The sequence below is a fragment of the Metopolophium dirhodum genome, chromosome 4 (genome assembly GCF_019925205.1).
Source record: "Metopolophium dirhodum isolate CAU chromosome 4, ASM1992520v1, whole genome shotgun sequence".
Classification (NCBI taxonomy): Eukaryota; Metazoa; Arthropoda; class Insecta; order Hemiptera; family Aphididae; genus Metopolophium; species Metopolophium dirhodum.
This window is the reverse complement of record NC_083563.1, coordinates 1987952-2011516: the sequence shown is the minus strand read 5'-3', so window position 1 is coordinate 2011516 and position 23565 is coordinate 1987952. Positions and strand designations below refer to the sequence as shown.

The window sequence follows — 23565 nt, the reverse complement described above, 5'->3', positions numbered from 1 at the left end:
GACGGCGGCGGCGTATACGTTGTCGAAAACACATAGAAACATCGCTTCTATACACACACACACACACACACACACACACACACACACACATTGTACTATGGTAATAATAATAATAAATAATAATAATAATGATATATATATATTTGTGTGTAGGTACTTGGGCGGTGCCACGGCGAACAGCCTCGATTCGGCGCAGCAGATTTATAATAATATGCGATCGTCAATATAACGCTTGTATTGTGCAAAGGCTGTTGTCAAAATGCCCATTATTTTTCAACTTTTTTGCATAACTATAGTTGGTTAATTTTCGCCAATCAAAGTTACTGACTAGTTTAATCGACGATTTGACTATCTTAGCTTTTCTCAGTTGATCAGAAAATATCCATCGAATGGAAACAATTTGTGAAATTTGCCGTTTTCATGGTTTTATACGCGGAAATATTAATATTAAAACAAAAATAAAAACATTTCAATACTATAGTGATACAAACGTCTTGTCTGTTATCTTTCTTGATAAAATAACTTTATATTTGATATACTTTAGTAGATTATAGATAGGCATAATATTATATGACCTTAAATTGATACCTATATTTGATACAAAAAAATTAACATAACATGTTAAATTATTAATTGAGATGTCTATATTATAGGTATTTTAAATATTTAATAATCATATTATTGTCAAGTAAAATAGGCATATTATACACTGTACGTAACGATAAAAATTGAATAAAACTGTTTATTATAATTTAGGAAATCAGAAAGAGCGCAGTCGCTCTTTGTGTGATCCACATACTAATTAAAAAGAGTAGGCTAACTTTTTTTTAAACTGAGTTAATATGTTTTTCCATATTATTGACCTTTAACTTATCGAATTCAATTTATGATTCGGTTAACTTCTAACTTGTCGATGTCGTGTTCTCTCAACTTAACTTAAGGCACTTAATTATTTTCATTAACTTGCTCACCATTGAATGCGTTAGTCTTGTCTTTACTCGATCCGGTGGCGTACAAATATTATAATATATTAACGCAGAACAACATCATCGGCACTCGGCAGTATTATGTACTAATATATTATAACAACACGTTTAAGGCGTGTACCTAAATATTATTATTAAAATTATGACGTGGTCTATTGTTTGGCCGCGCCAGGTCTAATGATATTTAGGACCGCTATACGTTGCAGAAGTCGCTTTGACTTATGATACATTACTGTATCTGTAGGTACCTACACGTTAGGTTAAGTTTTTTATTTACACTTATTTTGAAGAAATTAATTACCACGGACTTTCCTAAGCGGGTTCGTGTAAAATAGTATTATACGCTCTTCGTAGTTGCCCGTCAAGTACGGTTTTAGACACAATTTCAACAATAATAGATTTTTTTTTTCTATTTAGATTTTTGCCAAAACCTACAAAGACAATAAGTAATATTGCGCAAGTAAAATAATTGCTAAAAAAATTTAGCCGGTTCAAGGCAAACAATTACAACGAGTTATGCCAGATGTATAGGTATAATAATATATTTTATAAAACGGGACGTATAAGCTTGGATATTTTGTAAGTGTATAATATAATATAATAATATGTTAAATTAAGTCAAAGAGCATATTAACCTACCTCGAAAAGCACTATTTTCTCTGAAACGGCGTGGTCGTCGCGCGCATAATGTACGAGTATAATATTATATTTGGGAACCACTGATTTGGACGCGACCGGTCGTACCGGCGTGTATCGTTACAACAAAAACAACAACAACAACAGCAACAACAATAAGTGAGTATATAATATAAACGCATATAAAATATTATATATATATATATATACGAGAACGAGACGGTCGGTAGGGCGGCGGGTGGAGGAGAGGTGTTGAATATTACGAGGTGTTGGGTGCCTGTCAAACGTACAACACACTTAATGTCTTCACACCGGCGGCGGCGGCGGCGGCGGCCGAGACTAATTGTAAAAGATGTCTTCATCGTCGCCGTAGCACCGCGGAAAACGTACGTACGTACACACACAGATGTCAGAATAAAGTGGCTTTACACGTTATGTTGTTATTATTATTATTATTATTATTATTATATACGAACCTCTTCTTCTGTTGCTGCAGTGTAGCGCAGTACACCTGCGCGCGCGAGTCGTCGTACATATATATTATATACAGCTCATGCCGGAGACGTATATTATACTATAACTGACAACTGTAGATCGCGTCTGCTTGAGCGTTATTCTCGCGTTTTTTTTTTTTTTTTTTTTGGTCGGAAACGATATAATTATTATTAAATTATCATCGCATTGAGGCGGTCCCTCCTCCGCGGCGTGCGCACCAGCGCAGCATAAAATATAATACGATATGTCTCTATGCATCGCGAGCGGCGGCGGCGGTAACGAAATGGAGGAATAAAAAACGGTTTTGTATGTTATGCGTCCATAAAAAAACAAAAATAAATGAAATGACGATAATAATTCAACTTTTTATTTTTATTAATATGATTATTATTTCGTTTTGTATAATACAATCGTATACGTAATATTATAATAAAAACCTTAACGTAAAAACGCGTTTATACAAGTCGTTCCGGAGCAAAGGGATCGATGCACGTGAAACGTATAATATACACGAGAGTGCGATGTATAGGAACGGTAGCGATCAAAAACGATGAGTTTTATTTTCTCTCTCGTCCGTTCGCACAGTCTCTCTTTCACTGCGCAGTTCGCATAGTCTTTCTTTTACTGCGCAGTTCGCATAGTCTCTCTTTCACTGCGCAGTTCGTACACCGCAAGGGCAAGGGCCGAGGGTCTGCGTCTGCGACAAGTGGACGAAAACAATAAGAAATGATATACATTCTATACACAGTAATATAATTATAATATAATATAATAACATTAATATCATAAAATGTGTTTCTTCGGACCAAAACCGTACACGCGGGTAGTACAAAATAATATTATTATGATATACCTCTACTCGCACATTGCACTCGCGTGTTTAAATTTACAGATCATTTGCGCCAGCCGGAAAATGAAATGGGTGTACACGACATATTTCGTCCACGGTGTATGCAATATGATAATACAGCAATCGCTATTATAAACGTGTCTTAACTAAATTACTTACAATTTCATAATATATATATATATATATACGACAATTATTATTATACAATGTGTTAACTTACAACGTAAACATATAATAAATATTATTGACTAGATTTTCGTTATACTTACTAATGGGCTGTTTATAACGGACGGGGGTTAATATATATAGATCTGTACAGAGAACAGTAAATAAATAATATGACGTTTTACAATATAATAATGTATAATATATGATATTAATCCACGCGGGTTCCAAAGTAATTTCGCAAATTGCGTCATCAATATAATATATAGGTACTACAATGAGGACGGGGTTCCCTGCTAGCGCTGTCATCAAATCGCAGGCAGGTGGTATACGGATATAATAATAATTGTACAACAAATAATAATATTAATAATAATAAATGATAAAAAACAAGTGATTAACAGAAGTCAAAAATCGCGTGTTTGTCGTCGGGCCGAATCTCGGTTGCACTTATTCATACAATGTACGTATCAGGCAGGTACCTACCGTAATACGAATATAATAATAATATATAATATTATAATGCCACGAAAGACTCGATTGAAAAATTTCGAAAATAATAAAAAAAAAAAAACGTTGACTAAAATTGAATATCGTAACGCTTATTATAAATTATTATGTTTTATGTACGACGATCTATTGTTCGCCTGCAGCCGAGTGTTATTATGATATATTTTATTATACGATATACCTACGGTGTACACCGCTGTTGCAGTCTCCAGAATAAAAATCAAATAGTTTAAGCGAGAGAAAGAAACGCGAAACGTAATTTTTACAGATAAATTATTATATAATTATAGACAATCGGATGTTCGATAAAATTAAATATCTAAAACATTAAATGTACATTTTACAGTCGATTCTCAATAACTCAAAGCTCGATACCTCGAATTTTTTTTTCGCACCTCTCGTGGCGTTTTTAAGTTGTGTCTGAGGTAGGTGTACAACTCATATTATAACAACATAGAATTAAGTCAAATTTATTGTTATTCACTTTGAAATTCGAGTTATCGGTACTCGACTGTATACTATATTATAATATCATATTATTACGTCGTATAGGAACCTGCGATGATGATGACGAATGACGACGACGACGAAACTTATGCAAACCGACGGTGGGAATGTGTGTGATGAGGTACGCGCGGGAGCGAGTTCACACTTTGTTGTTGTTGTTGTTGTTGTTGTTGTTGATATTGTTGTTGTTGATGTTGTTGATGTTGTTGACGTGGGCCGCGGTAATGCTGAACGGTCGATTGCCGCCGGCCAACAGGGATTCGATGCTGAACGGGTTCAGACGGCGGGCCTTGTCCGCGGTGGCCGTCGACGACGTGGTCAGGTTCAGCAGCGGTGGCGGCGGCGACGTATCGCCGTCGGCGGCCGGTGGCCGCCTGTACAAACGCCCGCCGCCGTATTCGTCGTCCGAACTACAGCTGTCGTTGCCCCGGCAAGCGGCCGCCACAGCAGCCACCGCCGCCGCCGCAGCCGCAGCCGCGCGTGCGTACGGCGGCAGTCCCTCGTCCTCGTCCTCGTCCAAATCGTCGTCGTCGTCGTCATCGTCGAACGTCGTGCTTGCGCTCCGCCTGTGGTGCAACATCCTGTGGTGGTGTTGGTGTGGGTGTTGGTGTTGGTGGTGGTGGTGGTGGTGGTGCAGGAGGTGGTCCTCTTCGCCGACCACGTCGATCTCCTCGTCCCGGCTCGTCTGTCCGCTGCAACAGCTTGACGAGTCGTGGAAAGACAGATCCATACCGGCGTTCGACGATCCGCCGACTCCGTCCATTCCTCCGCCGACCACTCCGCAATCCATCTGACCGTGTTTTTTGGCCGCATCTATACGAAACAAACAAAATATGTCAAACTTTCAAACTGCAAATAATTCGACTTCGAGTTACGATTCTTACATCCTACATAACTATCAGATATTAAGTATTGCGATTTGTTGTTGTTGTAACTGTCCGTATTATGTTACGTATACTATAAATTATATACCTAACACGATCGCCCAAAAATTTTAAGTTGAAGACTGTAGTTTTCTATATTGGCATTGTACACTATATTATATAGTATGCCTAGTTCGATACGAATAAAAAAATCGTGGGAGACGGTAAACAGCTGCGGCAAAATTAACCTTTTTCTAAAAGTTGATATTATGTAAACTGAGGCAAAAAAAAATTTTACATCATACAATCTTCGACGAAACCGATAAGATACATTATACAAACTGCGGCAACTTATTTTATATATACTTTTTATATATACTACCTATATAATACATATCGATACGATAACCTATACCTATATTATATACGTTTATCGTTTAATTAGGTATAATTATACGTATTTTATCGGTGGCCTAACTTCACGATCGATAACGTTTGTAGTTTGTACGCTATCTTGTAACATGAACATTGCCTATAACAGTATACTCCATATAGAGATCTCTAGAAACTCATAGAGTATTAAAGGCGTAAAAATAAAAAAACCAATTTTAAAATTGAAAAATATTATTATTACTAAACTGATCCAAAACTGATTTATCTTGTATTTTAGAGTTTTTTCCTTGTCGAAGACCAATTTGGCCTTGCATGTTATATTACCGCATTCCCACGTTTTATTACCACTTATTTTTGATTCATATTTAAATTTGAATTACAATTGTAAAGGAACCAATATTACCAATATGCTTCGTTAAAATTTAAAAATACATTTGGATTTACCTTACCAATTTCTACGCAAGACGCATGCATCACATAATTAATTAAATGATAAACGCACATAGGTACACATGGGTAGGTATATATATGATTTAGGTACTATAATATAGTATTGGTTATAGAAGGTACATAAAATAAGTTGCCGCAGTTTGTATAATGTATCTTATCGGTTTTGTCGCAGATTGTATAATGTAAAATTTTTTTTGCCGCAGTTTACATACAGCCAAAATTGTGACGACGGAAGTGCTCAGAAAAATTTTGATGAAAAGAAAAATCGTTACAATTAAATGTACCGTGCAACTATCATAATATATGATTGTGGGACAGCGATTTTTTCGAAAACAAAAAATTATGATTGAAAAAAATACACAATTTTATGAAATGTACCTTAATAGTTTCTATTATATTCTATTATCTATAATATATATATTATTATAATCGCGTACAACATCGCGATAAATTTGGATTTTATTTCCATCATTAGGTATTCTACAAGCGTGTATTACAATATTATATTAGCATAAATTATTGTGTGCATATTGTATTTCACGTGAAAATCGAATGCCAAATACACACGCACGGTCATGAGTATGCCAATTTGTATTTGTATAGAATGATGATAACATGGAGACCTAATGATATTGTACTCCACGAGCCGGATATGTATCGTCTCGGTTTGACTTAATGTTGTTAGGTATATTACCTTTATTATATTATATTATCCGTGGAACCGGACAATTCCATTGGCTGTATACATACGGGTATGGCGCACACTTTTAAAGAGCATTTAACGAGGTCGGTTTGATTGGTTTTTATGTTTGGGACGAGTATCGCACAGTGCCATGAGAACATATTTTTCAATAACCGTATCGAAACACATATTGTACCATGCGCGGTAATCGTAGACAGTGTATTGTCGACTGCAGGAATTCAAGATGTGAATTAGACGTCGAAACAGTCGAATTGTTTTTTTTTTTTTTTCATCCGAACGATTCAAAGACTGCAGTATCAAAATAATTATACGCCGATATAGAACCAGATGTCGTACATTGTACAACGACCCTATATATTATTATATAGGCGTAATGTTATAAAAAATAAATCCTATTATAATATAATATATATATTATAGCGTAGGTACGCACAGGGCCCCCACAAGGGGGAGGGGGCTGTCGGGGCCCGTGGAGATGAATATTTGTAATTTTTGAAATTTTGATACGAACGCTTATTTTCTATTAAATAATATTCTATGAAATACATGTACATAATATATTATAATCTAATATTAATGTTATTTTGTTATTTTAAGCCGTAGTGTGTTGACCATAGAAATTGTGTATGGGATACCCGTCCGATTATAACGGGTTGTATTTTATTGGAAGTTTTGTATGGGGCCCACAAAAACATATAGTACGGGGGCCCTATAATATTTGACGTGGAAGGGGGGAGGGGGGGGGGGTGGTGGCTGGGTACTACATCCGTATTATTTTCTAGATTGCATAACGCTAATTACAAGACAACTATAAAATATAATATAATAGGTATTATACCTGTTTAAAAACTCCTAATAAGAAATTCGACACAGCGAAATCAGGTACGGCGATCGGCGGTTATATTATTATTGTGCCTACATATCGTGGTCGTTATAATATACGCGAATCTAACAGGTTCTAACGGGAAGATCTGAAAAACGGAATAACTTTTGTTCTAATTCTTTTTTTTTAATATTATTTACGGACGCTTGCGCTGCACGTATAGTAGGTATAACGTTTTTTATTTTTATTTCTTGATACTAAAAATAAAATATCCGATTTAAATTTTTTTTGAACATTTGAAAATATCCAATTTAGAAATATTTTGACTGTAAATATATTCATTTAAGTCTTGTAGTTTATTTTTTTTGAATCTTATCATATTTTGATAAGTAGAGTTGGTCCAGTCGTAAAAAACCATTTTAAATTCAATAAGTACAAACATTTTATGATACATTTTAAATAGGAACTTCAAAATCTAGATATTTTTTTAAAAAGTTATTACTTTTCAATTTAATGAGCCTTTCTTAAAAAAAAAAATTATATTATACGTGTAGGGCTCGAGAGAATCAGTTAAATAAAAATATTTATTAGAACAAAAATTATTTAATTTATCAGGTCTTTCGGTTGCACATTGTATACATATAATATTTTATTTATTATGTAACTAAATAATAATAATAATATATTTTGCAAAAAACATGTATGTATTTATATATGTTATATCATTTATGGAAAGCACCACTTACTGTTAGCTTGCTGAGACTCCCATTCCTTGCGCAGCGTGTCCAAGTCAACGTGCACTCCTTTGGCAGCCAACTTCCTCTGCTGTCGTTCCAAGCTCTTGAGCAACTTTTTCTGCCGCCGTTCGCGCTCCTTGCGCCGTAACTCGTCCGCAGGTATTGGCTCTCCGGAACAAGTCACCGGATGCGCGTTGTGGGCAGGTCGACCCGGGCCCTTTTTGGTGTGTTCCTTTTTCCTCCATTTCGCTCGCCGGTTTTGAAACCATACCTGCAAAATCAAATTCGTTGTTTATACCGCAAGTATATATATACCTAACCTATTACCTATCGGCAAAACAAATTAACACCGGGAGCGCTGTCGACGCCTGTCGTATCGACGGACGGTTAGGCGGTTATTGGTCATAGGTTATCCCCCCTACGCGGAGTCGGGACACTATTGGCTATTGTGTGTATTTTACCGACTTTTCGTATGTACATTTTACTTTGAAGTAAAGCGTATTTGATAATATTAGTAGAAATTGTACTTATATACAGTTATAGCTATATCAGCGTATTAAGTTTCAATAGCATTATAATCAATGTATTAGAAAAAGAGAAATAACCAATACAAAACTATATCATCTATATATCTCGAATCGGAAGGTATACAAATTGTTTCCACCAGAGCGCGTCTTGTTAATTTGTTTTCCCAATGCACTGTTGCAATTATATTATAACAGGCGTTACATAATACAGTACATATAATAATAAATAATCAACAATATAATAATATGTGCGAAATGAGAAAACGGATTAGGATCGAATAAGTATACACCTATTTCGGTACCTGCACCAACAATGCAGATAATAAAAGCATATGAAATCCGATGCCTTTCTATATATATTATATAATAGATTTATATTGGCCGACACGTGCTCTTATCAATTTACCATATTATACGGGAGAAAAGCGCCCCAGAACAAATCGCCTTTAAATTCCATAATAATTCGTATAATATATATATATATATTAAGAAGGCATATAGGCACTATGTGTATATAAATAGGTATATAATATACGCGTGCACTAAAGTTTATCGTCTATTTCTCGCCTCCGGCATTCGCGGTCCCGAAACCAGAACGTATTACACCCCAGGGACGTGTTCTGACTGTATGCTCCGGACTGCAACATGGTGGCGTAGATTATTTAACCATACACAGAACCGTTTGTATATTATGCGCTTTCCACCCCTCACGATAAAAAAAAAAAAAAAAAACGACCAACAAAAACCAACCCCTAGCTGGCTGAAACAAGCATCGGGAATGAGGTTCTAAATCAAAATATTGAGCGAGAAAGGGTGGATGCTCCAGGGAACTTATATATGAAAGATAAAAAAAAAAAATGCGAATTCCTCGCGCGGGTACAATAACTCTGCAGTGCGCATACGTATGTATATAATAATAATATATAATGTATTATACTTACAGCCACTCTGGACTCCTTGAGGTCCAACCGCAGGGCTAAAGCCTCCCTCATGAACACGTCGGGGTAGTGGCTGGCCAAAAACGCCCGTTCCAGCTCTTCCAGCTGCCACGTGTTGAAGTTTGTCCTGGACCTTCGCCGTTTGTTGGCCAGGTCTTCCGAACTACCTGCTGCGCTGTCTCCGTCCACTCCACCTACACACAGATGTAATCGTATGTCTTAGTATATGAGAAGTTAAAATATTTTAAAATTTCTATTTGTATACATATGCACAACTTAATTAATAGTGAAAATACATTTTATCAGAGCGCACACGAATTAGAAACTCCGACGGTTTTTCTTTGATTAGATGTTGCCATTTCAATAAGTCGTGCATTTTACAATAATACTCGTAATTATTATAAGGATTGCAGATGCATTGGTATTATGAATTTCCCTACACATGTAATTTCGTACTTATTATATTATATAGGTATTTCATGTCTATATTATACAACGTTATATACTATTTATTATATCTCGTTACATTTCTGTCTATTTTATTAAGTATACTGATAATTCATGCATGGTACGTTTCGCAAGAGTAATCGAATACATTTTCATTAATATTGAATATTATTTTTGATGATTGAAAATTATAAATTATATGTATGAGTATGGGTACCTACGGAGTAGGAAACTATATTACAAATTCGTTATACTGATTTATCAAAAACATCGAATAGGTACCTATATTATATGCTCATCGGATGTAGTTATGTATGCAATAAAAAATTTAATTTATTCATGGGTTATTGACATACTGTACGAAATACATTTTTACCATTATCAATGTCATCAAAAATATAATTCTAAAGAAAATTATTGTAAAATATGATATATATTATAGGTAGCCTATGTGTAACCTATGCGTATGGTAAAGTACCTATATAGCTTGTAGGTGTTTTAAAATACTTTAAACCCTCAGGGTTTAGATTATTAGAGAATATTTTTTTCACATTCCGGGTGATTTGAACTATTTCGGAAACAGATTTACGCCACAGGGGAACGGTTGTATTTTCGATTACCGAAAAGTTGAAAATTGGCTTTTCCGGAGCCGGGGTAAAAAGTTTGATACACCGTAGGGCGTTAAAAACACACTTTCAAAGTTCTCGAATTGAAACATAAGTTTACAACAGGCGTATTGTTTACGAACCGAAAAACTGTAGATAAAAACTAATGTACTATATCTATATTTCCCCCTCGCTGATCAATAGTACCAACGGGAACCAATGCTGTATACAGCTATAATAGTATATATATTATATTATGCAAGCCCGGGGGAAGAAAACCGCATATCGAGTTAAAACAATTTCGCAATCGCGTTATAAATCATGTCCCCGCGACATATGGCAATATTGGCCTGTACAAGAGAGAAACCGTTTCCACGAGGATTTTTATCTCGCAGCGTGCATGCACTTCAGACGGTCGTAAATCATACAAGAATATGGAAAAACATAAAGACGAGACTAGATAATAGAATCGGGAGCGTGGAATCAGTTTTCTGGTGGTCTAAGATGAGGTGGCGGCAAGTGGGAGAAAATTAATTTTCGCCAAAACGGAGAGCTGGTCCAAGAGGGGTCCTGGAGAGGCAAAAAAATATTTGTATAATAACCGAACCATAACCGAACGAATTGTTTTCATGTTACCCCCGGTTACCATGTTGCAGAGACCGCCATTATGGCGACAGCGAAATTGCGTTAACTTTTATGAATCGCATAGTTGAAGCTGGCGCACGTACAGCGATTTTCGCTTCCAGAATAAATCTCAAATAAAGTAATTGAAAACTGCTCTATCGACACGCTTAACTTTAAAAACAACTTTTATCACTTTTATATAATAGTACAAAATACTTATCATAAAGTTGTAAAACATCGAACTTGGTGGTTGGTAAATAATAATATAATCGTTAAAGAAAATTCAATAGTTGAATATTACTTGAATTCATAATTATTCATAATTATTATAATATGGCATTTTTACTGTAATCGAGTTTATAGGAACATAAAGGTATAACAATATGTTTGCACAGTCTCGTATGGGGCTGCGCGTATAATAATAAACATAATATTATATAGACCAGAATCGGTTTTATAATAGGTACGAATGTGATATTTGAAATGAAAAAAATTTCAGATTATATATCCAGCGCATAGTTGTCGAAAACGAAAAATGTTGATATCGGGAAAACTTGTGTACTACCTATATTTTGTAATTGTTTTAAAAACAAAGTCCCTACAAATATAGAATTTATACATTATAAGTACATACATCGTACCTATATATATTTGACCATATATATTATCAAATACAGTTGACCAATGAAACGTCTCGTCTTAAGTGGAAGCAAATATAATGACGACGATGCGTGTATGTGTACGGGACAGCTGTCACACGTTATATTATATATTTATTTATTATTATTATTTTATTATCGACCGGAGGGGAACGCGGGGGACTTGTAGCGCGATACGCGTTTCGGGTGGACCGTGTCAAACGGATAACAATTCGTTAAAATTGAATTAACGCGTCCGCCGACGACGACGGAGACTTAGACTCTCACGATAGGCGCTCCGACAAACCTTTCTCTATTGCCGCCGAAATGGCATCTCTAAAACGCGTCATGTCGTATAACATACATATATTATTATTATTATTATGTTATGAGACGTTATATAGGCGACAATGACGATAATATGACAATGGTAATAGAAATAATGGCGACAATAATGATGATAAAAAAAAAAAAAAAACAAACGCAACAAACGAGACCGAAGGCGACCAATAGGGAAAAAATAAAATAAAAAACGGTTTCACGATGTGCAAAACACACGTCGGGCGGCGACACTAAAATCTAGGACGTTCGATTTTTATTATCATATATATAGGTGGTACACATAATATGATATTATATACACCGACGGCGGCAGCGACGGCACAATACCGCGTCTGAGTATATATATATATACACAACACTGGTTATAACTATCGTTATATATAATATTATATTATATTAGCGGTAAGTCGTCGCGCCGCGAACGCTCTGTAACTATATAATATTATATACCAATAATAATAATAATAATAAGGCGCCATCCTCGTCAGACGTGCGCAATCGGCTCGACGTGTGGAGAATTTTAAATTTGGTAATTGTATGTATGTATAGTGTAAGTGTATGTTTAAGGTTTCGAAGGTATAATAGGCACAATACATTATATATTAAATACATATATCATAGACAGTTATCTATATAATATGATACACATTTAAAACGATTTCGTATTTTATTATTAATTATTATTATTATTATTATTATATGTAATGTGTAGGTACTAAAAAAGATTGCCACGACATTAATATATTATTGTCTGTATACGGTATACGTCCTATGTAGGCTACCCAGGTAACTGCTTGTGCTGCAGGTGCATTGTACACAGATTCGCGATTTTTAAAGTTTTTATAATGCTGGAGACCATCGAACGGGTAAAGTGTGGTTTTCGTTGTGGTAAAACCATTATTGCACGTTAAACGGATCGTCTTGGCTATCATCCGACCGGTGCGTCGTGCGATATTCTGGAAGTTCGAGCTCGTAATAAATTTCGGATTCTGAACAGCTTTTGCGCGTCGATGTTTGGCAAGTTTGCCAACATCTATATACATATATGGGCCACTGGCGCGAGATAGATGAAGTTAGTTCACGGGCTTCCATTACGCTGAGGAGGTTTTTGATTAAACAAAGTTCATTTGATAGATGACGATGGCACGCGGGTATATGATACTGCACGAGTCCAATTAAATGTGAACCTTGACGACATATACCTACATCGCACTGAAAATCGGCTCTTATGTGCTCAAAATGCTAAATCCACTGCGGAATTACCTTAGAAATTAACACGAACGAGCACGGATATAGGTACTATAATATAATATATATATATATATATGTTGGCTACGCGCACTTTTCATTGTTTTTTATTCGTAAAATAAACTTTTCATAAAAAATTTACAAAAAAACTACATTTAAATTAGGTCTTATTGAACATAATATTATTATAATATATTTTAATGTATACGCTCCATTCGTTTTCATATGATTAATTGAAGAATATCAAGGCACGTCTGTGCGGGTAGGAATATTATATTGCAATTTGAATTTTCGAAATAAATTGCCGTGTTCGATAATTTTACTTTCGGTGTGTTTACGGGGGCGTGTGAAGTATTTCATAATTTTATTTTTACTATGCCCGTTGTATGTATGTACGTATATAATAATATAGGAACTGGTTCTTGTAAACTCCCAAAATATATAACTGTCCCGAAGTCGATAAACCGGTAGCGATATTATTATTTAAACACGAATATCTTTTATTTTATTGTCAATAAAATTCACTTGCCACATTTATAACTCAAACGAGTCTACTTCGAATCTTTATGAATAAAAAAATAAAGTATATAGGTACATAATAATATTATATAGGTGTATGCGGGAAATTGTATTAGAATAAAACTACGCGTTGCCCTATAGGTACCTATACATAGATTATAATATTATAGTAAATACTAAGTACACATTGTTATACAAGTTATAATATCAACGTACAATATTATTATTACTATAAGTGTTTTACCAAGATAGGTATATTATGATGTATAACAATTACTGCAATGTTACAAGCACGCAACCGTGCAAAGCGTTTTTGCGTGAAAACAAACTTTCTGAACGCGAATAATAAAATTTGTAATGACCTCTTTTAATAATAAAAATAAAACAGTAGTTAGTGTTGTTAGTCAGTACCTGTAGGTGTGCGTTTAATACAAGCTTCGTTTGAACGTCGTCACAGACATATTTTTATTTAATGTAAAATAATATAAATAAAGAATAATTACGCTTTGAACTAAATCGATCGATCAGTAACAGTAAAAACGTAAAACTATCTATGTATTATTTTACTAAACGGTACTATTTAGTACCTATATTTAGTAAACCAATATTATAAAATATAATTTTTTTTTTAATCGATCTTCAGCTTCTGCGACAGGGGCCATTACCTTTACACATTATATTTTACTAGTTTTTGGTAATAATTTCATTACAATAATGTAAAGGGACTTTTTGACTTATAACTATATGTTTGCGTTTCTCTAAAATGTATTTCTCCATTTCGATGCTCCTGAGGAATGACATGACGTTTCCTGGCTGACATGACAGTCTGGTCCGATTACTTCATTTAGGTTCGTTGGTATATCATGTTTTTCTCTTTCTTCTATTCATTTGATCTGCATTTTGTCATCAGATGTTTTACTGTAAGGGTAACTCCGCATCAGAAGTGCATTCCGTTGGTGGTTGGTTTTTCACGAAGTGTGTCCATGTGTGAGGTGGGCGTGGCCGATTCTCAGTCGGCTTATCATCATTTCTGTTTTTCTTGACTTTTTATATATTGTGGCCAGGGATAATTACATATTATATTGTCTGTAGTCTTGTACATGTACTATACAAACTCGCAGCAACAGTAGATCGTATAGAGCGCGAATATTGATTCGAAGAAAACTTATTTGTACCTATAACTCGCTTTTTTGACGTAGGCGGGTATACAATATATACAAATAGGTATACACAGCCAATACTAGTGGCGTCTAATGGGTTTTGCGTTTTACCGTCGTATATTGAAATTATAGTAATATTAGACTGAAATTTTGATTCTTATGGAATGAAGTCTGTATAATATTGTGTTGGTATGTATAGGTACTTATTTCTAATGTTAATTATTTCGTTAACGGAAGTCTCCGCCGTGGCCATATGGTTAAGTACCTAATAGTATATAGGCATATGCGGCATGCAGGTAGTCATCCCTTATAATGTAGAGGCGTTTAGTAAAATTTAAAAATATGATTAATTTCTACGCGTTTGTCGCTGTACATATAATAATATTTAAGCTCTCCACCGGAACGTGCATATTTACTTTACATAAAAAAATATGTTCCAGATGCCCAACGACAACGTCTTCGTCGTTTCGTATATTATAATAATAATTGAGTGTATCATCGACTGCGGTATCTAATCTATACATGTATATAATATACATATATTGACTGCCGTCGGCCACCTGTGACTTACGCCACCTCCGTCGACTTCGTATAATATCGGTAGAAAGTAATAATATTATGTACAAAATATAGCAATGTTAATATAACGATCGGTAGTATTATTCACGCGGGGATGACAGAAGAGGGGGGGGGATGGAGCTGCAAACGACGGAACGGAGAAGAGGGAGCGTGATTTGAATTGTAATTTCCTGTAAACAAACCGCCGCCGCCGCCGCCACCGAGTCCTAATTCATTTTAATAACGATGTATATACGTCGTATACTGTAGTTGCGGACATGACGGGGACAAGGCACGGGGTGAAGGGTTTTATGATTATAACCCAATTACAAAATACAACTTAATAATAATAGTAATAATACCGGCAGAGGGTGGAAAAATTGCCACCGCTTTCTACATGTCTATATATATATATATATATATATATATATATATATATATATATACATCGCAGGGAACAGTTAAAATGTATTTTACACTCAAAATTTAATTCCGCCAGAGACAGCTGTTCGGCTGTTTATCGAAAGGTCGAAAACTGCAGCACATACACCTAAATGTTACAGTCTTACGCTGCAGTGTAAGAAATTTAGCAAACAACTTTTTTATTTCTATTCGTATTATTTCATTTATGAACTGCAATTTAAAAAACATCGTTTCATTTTAGTTTCATACAGTATGTAAGATGTATTTTAAGATTGTACTGTTATTGGATTTTGCATATAAAAATATTTGAAATAAACATCATACTACAATAGTATATCTACTGCCTGATTTAATCGAGTGATTGTAGTTCAACTAAAAATCGCATAATATCATAAATAATTCCAATCACGGTATTATAATTATAATAAAATGTCTTATTGTTGGCTGATGTTTTATTTAGTATTGGTCCATATAGATTTTATTTATAATATGCACTTTGAATTCAAACAGCGTTTGCCCGGGTCCGTGTCACAACCCACCCACCCCCTTCCCGCCAAACGCAAATCAAACCTTGACTATTAGAGGTTACTGTAAAAGTTTTGAATATTCATAGACAATGTTTGATAAAAATGCGCTTCGTTTACTGTCTGTAGAAAAAAAATCATATTTTTTATCAAATAGGTAAATCATTTTTTACAGAAATACTTAAAATATTAACGTTTAGGTCACAATATTATATCTAGGTATATATTAGATTAAACTCTAAATAATTTTAATCTAATAAACAATGAATATATTATATAGGTACTTAAATGTCTTAATTTATTATTGTAAAATGAGTTCATAATATTTGTTTAACATTAATTTAAAGATATATCTGTATTTATAATATATATATTATATAGATTATGGTGATATATTAATCAATGCAAAGCTACTGTATATAGACAGCCGTAAAGAATAATAATATGTTATCTCATCTAGTATAACATACCTACAAGCTATATTATCATTCTTAATAATAATAAAAAAAAACAATTCAGCTCACCCGTTACAATAATACAGTTTGCAGAATTATAATTCAATTATTTATATAATATAGAATGCATATAGGTATTATAACGAGTTTTGAGAAAACGTACCATGAAATTGTTAGTTTTTTAATTATTGTGGTCTGTGGGTCCTTTAGGCTATAATTGAAATAATGAAATCGACTACAAAGTACACTACAACACGCTTGTGTATAGGCAGTGCGTATATGTAATAATGTAATATATAATTGTGTAATGTGTATATCTAAATAAAATCCGCAAGATGATGTATAATTAATTTTAAGCTTGTACCTACATCGTAAACAAAGCGTGTAATAGATATTAATATATATATAATATACGGATATTTAGATGTATAAGGGCCACGGGGGTCGGGTCCAATCGGACAAAACTCTAAACGGTTTCGATCACAATAGGCGATCACAAAACCATATTATGTTATTATAAAACAGTATAGTACGTACCTATTGTATGGCCTGTATCAAAAACTTTTTGATCTTATTCAAAGTCTACCCGACACTCCGTAGTGTCTACGATATTAGCCTATAATGATTAGCAATACTTTAAAAATCCCAACGCACGGTTAATTTATCGAATCATGTTGTTATTAATTATTATTATAGCATTATTGTTATTATCATTATTATTATTGCGTTCGAAAATTATAAAACTTGAATCCGATAACCTCTGTATTGATAAATATTTTCGTTATTTAATTATATTTAATCAATTAGGCCAGCTTCAATATTTATAATACATATACCTGTATACGTATAATACAGATACTGCACCGCGCCACCGCCGCAAAATTGATAAGCTTCAAGTTTATAATATGTATAGGTATATAGGTATACAATTATAATAATAATCTCCATGTATATAATATAATTAATACTCGCGTTTTAATTGAAACGAACCGGTCAGCTGGTAAATACAAAGAAAAAAAAATATTTAATAAAGGTGTGTTCGTTACTTATTTAAAAAAAAACATTACAAGCTATAGCCTGTATATATGTATAGGTATAGGTACATCGTACACAATATTGTATAATATTATGCACGTATATAAATGTATTCAAACTCGGGCGTACACTTTGCGACCCTTGATCTCCGTTCTACGAACTTCTAATGATGAAAGTCGCCGCAGATAAAAAAAAAATAAAATCAGTTTCTTTACAGCCTGGCATAATCTAATTGCGACTAATTAGGAGCGGAGTTTTCAATTTCCTAATGGGTCACCGGAATTCGGACGGACGGCGTGCTGATAGCGTTTTTAATTTTATATTATATATACCTAAGTCGGCGTGGTTTTTGAATGTTTATAGGTATAAGTAATAATAATATTACAATACCATATTGTAGACGGCATACGAAACTCTATGTCTTGGCGTTGCCTTGGAAAATCATCTCGTAAATTGCATCTCGTAAAATAAAATTAAAATATGCCTATATATGTATAAAAAAAATAATATAAAAATCCGATATCGATCAACGACACGTTCCAAAAATGATAAATATTTATTATATTATTCAGTGAGTGTGTATAAGCTATTGAACGATGTTGACTACGGTAAAAATTTAGTAGGTACATAATTAACGTTAGTTAATTATTGTGACATTTACCGCGACGAAGCAAAATTATCCGCACGGAGTATAAAAATATTTTGTTTTCAAACAATATGATATTATATCATAGTTAGACATAACTTAGAGGACCCACCCACATTTATCAAATAGTTAATATTTTAACGTTATAGATATACCTTCACGTAAGTGAAAAGTCAAAGTGTTAATTTAATTTTGTAACTACTGCAGTTATTACATGTTCAGTGGTACGTTTAAAATTTTAATTATATAAACTTTTCAAACATTCAGAGTAGGTACCTTTATACACATGAATAATACTCGCCAACGTTTATAATATTATTATCTATTCAAATTTAAAACACGTAAAATCAAAGTCGTACAAACACAATTATATAACTTTACCTTAATTACTTTTGTGGAAAAACATTATGCATAAACAGTACTTTTTGAGATATTGTTATTGATAATGTTAACTGTTATAAAAAATAATCCTTCTCAGTCTGATGAATGTCTTTTAAAAGCCAGCAGTTAGGTATTCTATAAGAGTGATAAAGGTAAAAGAAAACATGATAGCATTGTAGTATTTCATATTGTACTCAATGATAATATAGTGTGTGTAAGATATGATTTTACGCGTGTTAATAAATATTATTATAAACGTAGGCGAGTATTTAAAATGCATACTCTGAATCTCTAAAAAGCTTATAGGTAATAATATGAAAATTGTAAACGTATGACTGTGCCTATAATAACAAAACTAAAACCAAAAAAAAAAAAAAATTTTAAAAACACACTTTTCCATAAAAACATTTAAAAAAAAATTTTAAAAATTGCACTAAAAAGACAAAAATAATTCTCTGTACTTAAAAATAATGAAAAATTTATTGATGAAAAATTTAAAAGTGTGTGGTGCTCATACACTTGACATATATTCCCAGTCACTATCTTATAAACATGATTGAACAAAGAAGTGTATGTGAGACTTTCCTTGGCTTTTAAATTTTTCATCAGTAAATTTTTCATTATTTTGCTCTTATACTTGACATATACTGCCAGTCACTATCTTATAAACAGGATTGAACAAAGAAGTGTATGTGAGACTTAGCTCGGCTTTTAATGTTTTGTATGATGCACCACACACTTTTAAATTTTTCATCAATAAATTTTTCATTATTTTTAAGTACAGAGAATTATTTTTGTCTTTTTAGTGCAATTTTTAAAATTTTTTTTTAAATGTTTTTATGGAAAAGTGTGTTTTTAAAATTTTTTTTTTTATTTTTTATTTTCTACTTTTTAGTTGAAAGTAAATAATTAAGAACATGAAGTTACGAACAGTCTGTTGCTCTTATTTTCACTGCTGACTGTAGTGTTTAAAGAATATCGGTATCCGGTGTTTTCGGTACCTATATCAGAATACCGGTATAATGTTATTTGGTAATAATTACCGTTGTTACCATAGATATTATAATAATGGATAGGACACGCCTATACTTGCTTCGTAAGAGGTTGCGGTTTTTTTTGGGGAAGAGAGAAAGTTCAATATCTGCGAGAGATATTACGGCGACGTCGTGGGGACAATCCTTTTTTTTTTTTTTGGTCCATGTCCCAAAATGACAACGGATTATTGTATTGTCATCCAAGACCAAGGTCTATACCAATTTTCAGAATTTTTCATCTTCAAAAAGTGCCTCAAATCGAGCGCGCAAGATTTGATCACAGACAGACGTGAAACCAAACTTAAGAAAAGTGTTAAAAAAGGTTTGTATATGAAATATTTTTTTGCATAATGCGATTTCGTGTGCGGAATTCGTATGCAAAATAAATATTATCAAAAACGTTTATACTTTTCGAGATGATAAGTCTTTGCTATTGAAAATCACTTACAGTAGCGGTATGTACCTTATATATTATTTATAATTTCTAAATATTTAAATGATTATCATAATAAAATGTAAAACTATATTATATTAACGTTTGACGGTATAGGTAGGTTAGGTCCTGCTATCTATGTACTCAATAAAGTAAATATTTCATAATGAAAAATATAATCCAACAGGTTAAACTAGTTAGTAATATTTGGACAAACATCTTATTATAACAGATAATAAAAAAAACGTTCATGACTTGGTGTGATAATTGTTTTATCCGATGTGAAATGGGTTTTCGACGCAGGAACGGAAAACGAATAAGGTACTTCAGAATAATAATAATAATAATAATGAACCTCGTGCGTTTGTATCCAACCGCGTTCGGTCTCGTGGCCATATAATGGACAATATATAACATAATAATATAACTCTATGGTTTAATAAAATAACCCGTGAAACACAAGACTGTGTAATTATTGCTTTCAATGACGGGCCGTTTGAAGGCGGACGTTTTTCGCCTCTCGCACCCGTATATACCTGGTATATACCAGCTATTGTATATACGGTCCATTTCTGACAATGTTATTACCGTGTTATTTATACAGACATAATATTATTATGTACAGCGACGGCGCAGGGTGCAGGTAGAGTATACTATATATTATACCCACAGAAGAAAAAAAAACCCGAAACGAAATTGAATAACTATGTGTGTGTGTCCTACACCCAATTTGGCCGGAGGGGATCGCCAGGAGCATAAATCATCCCGCGATCATTCATGATGTTATAATATTATATAAGTATCATATACATATAGGTTACCTAACCTAACCTGCGGTACATATGGTTGGCGCTTGCCCTGGCTATATATGCTAATACGCGAGCGGCCTTTCCGTTTTGTGCTCCTCCTTAATTTTTTTTTTCGTGATCGTCGGGATAACAAATAATATTTCGAAAACGAAAAACCGCCCAAATAACACGACGTCTTCGAAACGCACTAACCGTCCAAAATTTCATCTTCGTCGGAATCTATATAATATATAATATACAATTATACGCCTATAAGGACTTGTCTTATCGGATTTTTGTCCTTATTTCGGTGCGCAACCACATAATATTATATTATTATACCTCAATATAGGTATACCTACGCGGCAGTACACTTCGATCGTCGTCGGTCGATCAAGGCTTAAGTGAATATTAACGTATTATATACGTGTGTTGTACACGCATATATACATAATATATACCTACACGGTGCACAGTCGTTTGTTGATATAGTATAGCGCACCTATAATAATATATAACATCATATTATTCTTTATCTCTCGTTTTCAGCTGAACGCTGATTGTTATTACTGACAGCATAACTCGATAAATGTTATCTATTATCATTATTTAAGTGATCCGAAAAAAAAAATGTACCCAATATGTTTTAGTTATTTATTAGTCGGCATACATCTTTTACTTATACACCGAGTATAGGTACCTATACCGGCTATACCTATACCTATAATACATGGATATAGATTTCAACCTCTACATACCTTATATATAGGTCTACATGTGATACCTATGCAGTATGGTTTAATGAATTCGATTGCACATAAAACGAAACGTTCGATCCCGTCACACACAATAATATTATATCATGGAGGAATCGTATTATTATTATATTTATAATTGAATTACGATCGAAATTATTGCATATCCTCCTCTCCGCCATGCCCACATATCTCGCCGTCTTTCCGCGGGTCCTTCGCCGCTGCACGTGTACCTGCGCATGCGTATTATACAAGTATAATGATAATAATATTACATTTACATCGCTGCTGTCATTTATACAGAAACGGAAACGTGACTCGTGCCTGCCACGCGTGTGTCGTCCCCGTATAGTATACGTAGGTATAATACAGGCACACACACACACACACACACACACACACACACACTCGTGTGGTCACAAATGAAAACTGATTGAAATATCATAGCTTTACGTGACCGTCGAGTCGGTATGGCGAGTACAATGGTATTTGGTATCTATAATGTAATTCGAAATACTTAACCCGTAATAACCGCGCGAGTAGACGGGTCGCCGACATCACCATGACGTTATATATATATACCTAGTTAGGTGGGTATAACTATATATATATAACAGATAATATGCTCAACTGCGGCGGCTGCGCTGTCCTCCCGTCGCAAGACGATTTTTCTCGTCAGGAAAATATAATAAACACACACACACACACACACGACGCACAAATTTTCAATTGGATTCGAACGCAAACACAAAAGACCGCTACGTCACAGACACACACACACACACCGCACATTTATGGATAAGATGCACGCGCACGAGATTATATCATGACATCATCTTATTATGATTATGACCTCTATATAGATGGACGACAGCGAAATTCGTAACGGCCAGAAATTACCCCGCGTTGGACTATACGACGATAGGTTTTCCACGTGACATGCGGAAGATGATGTACTACGATGACCACTAATCCCACATACTATTATAGATTAGCGGTTCTCGACCTTTGTGCGTTGCAGGCGACCACCCCTCAACCCCCGCCACCTTACCCAATGTTTTTCGACCGCCCGCCATATAACTCAAAAAGAAAAAAACTATTAGCTACTACCTTCGTTTAGGTATTTATTATCATTTTTTCACTCATATTAGGAACTTATATAACGTTTACTGCTGCACTATAGTAACTACTAGTGTTTTCTCAACTGTTGAGAAGGAACTGTCCAATAAGAAACGGATTCCTGGAACGAGTTATTTTTGTAGCGACGAAGCTTGGAACTGCTTTAAAAAGAAAATTAACGAATTCTTCTTTTTTGAGCAACGTGAACAATGATTACAGCTCTTTTAAATTTTAAAAACATTTTTTTT

General features: G+C 34.0%; 1 protein-coding gene across 1 annotated transcript in view; it reads right to left on the bottom strand.

The window, feature by feature from the left end:
- Positions 1-2462: 2462 nt before the first annotated feature.
- Positions 2463-23565, bottom strand: part of LOC132943162 (myb-like protein AA) — a 30384-nt gene continuing 9281 nt past the window's right edge. The window contains exons 2-4 of the mRNA XM_061012007.1: positions 9587-9777; positions 8128-8389; positions 2463-4962 (exon numbers count right to left, since the gene is read on the bottom strand). Coding sequence (XP_060867990.1) covers positions 4289-4962; positions 8128-8389; positions 9587-9777 — 1127 coding nt within the window. The 3' untranslated portion in view covers positions 2463-4288. The remainder of the gene's footprint in view (positions 4963-8127; positions 8390-9586; positions 9778-23565) is intronic.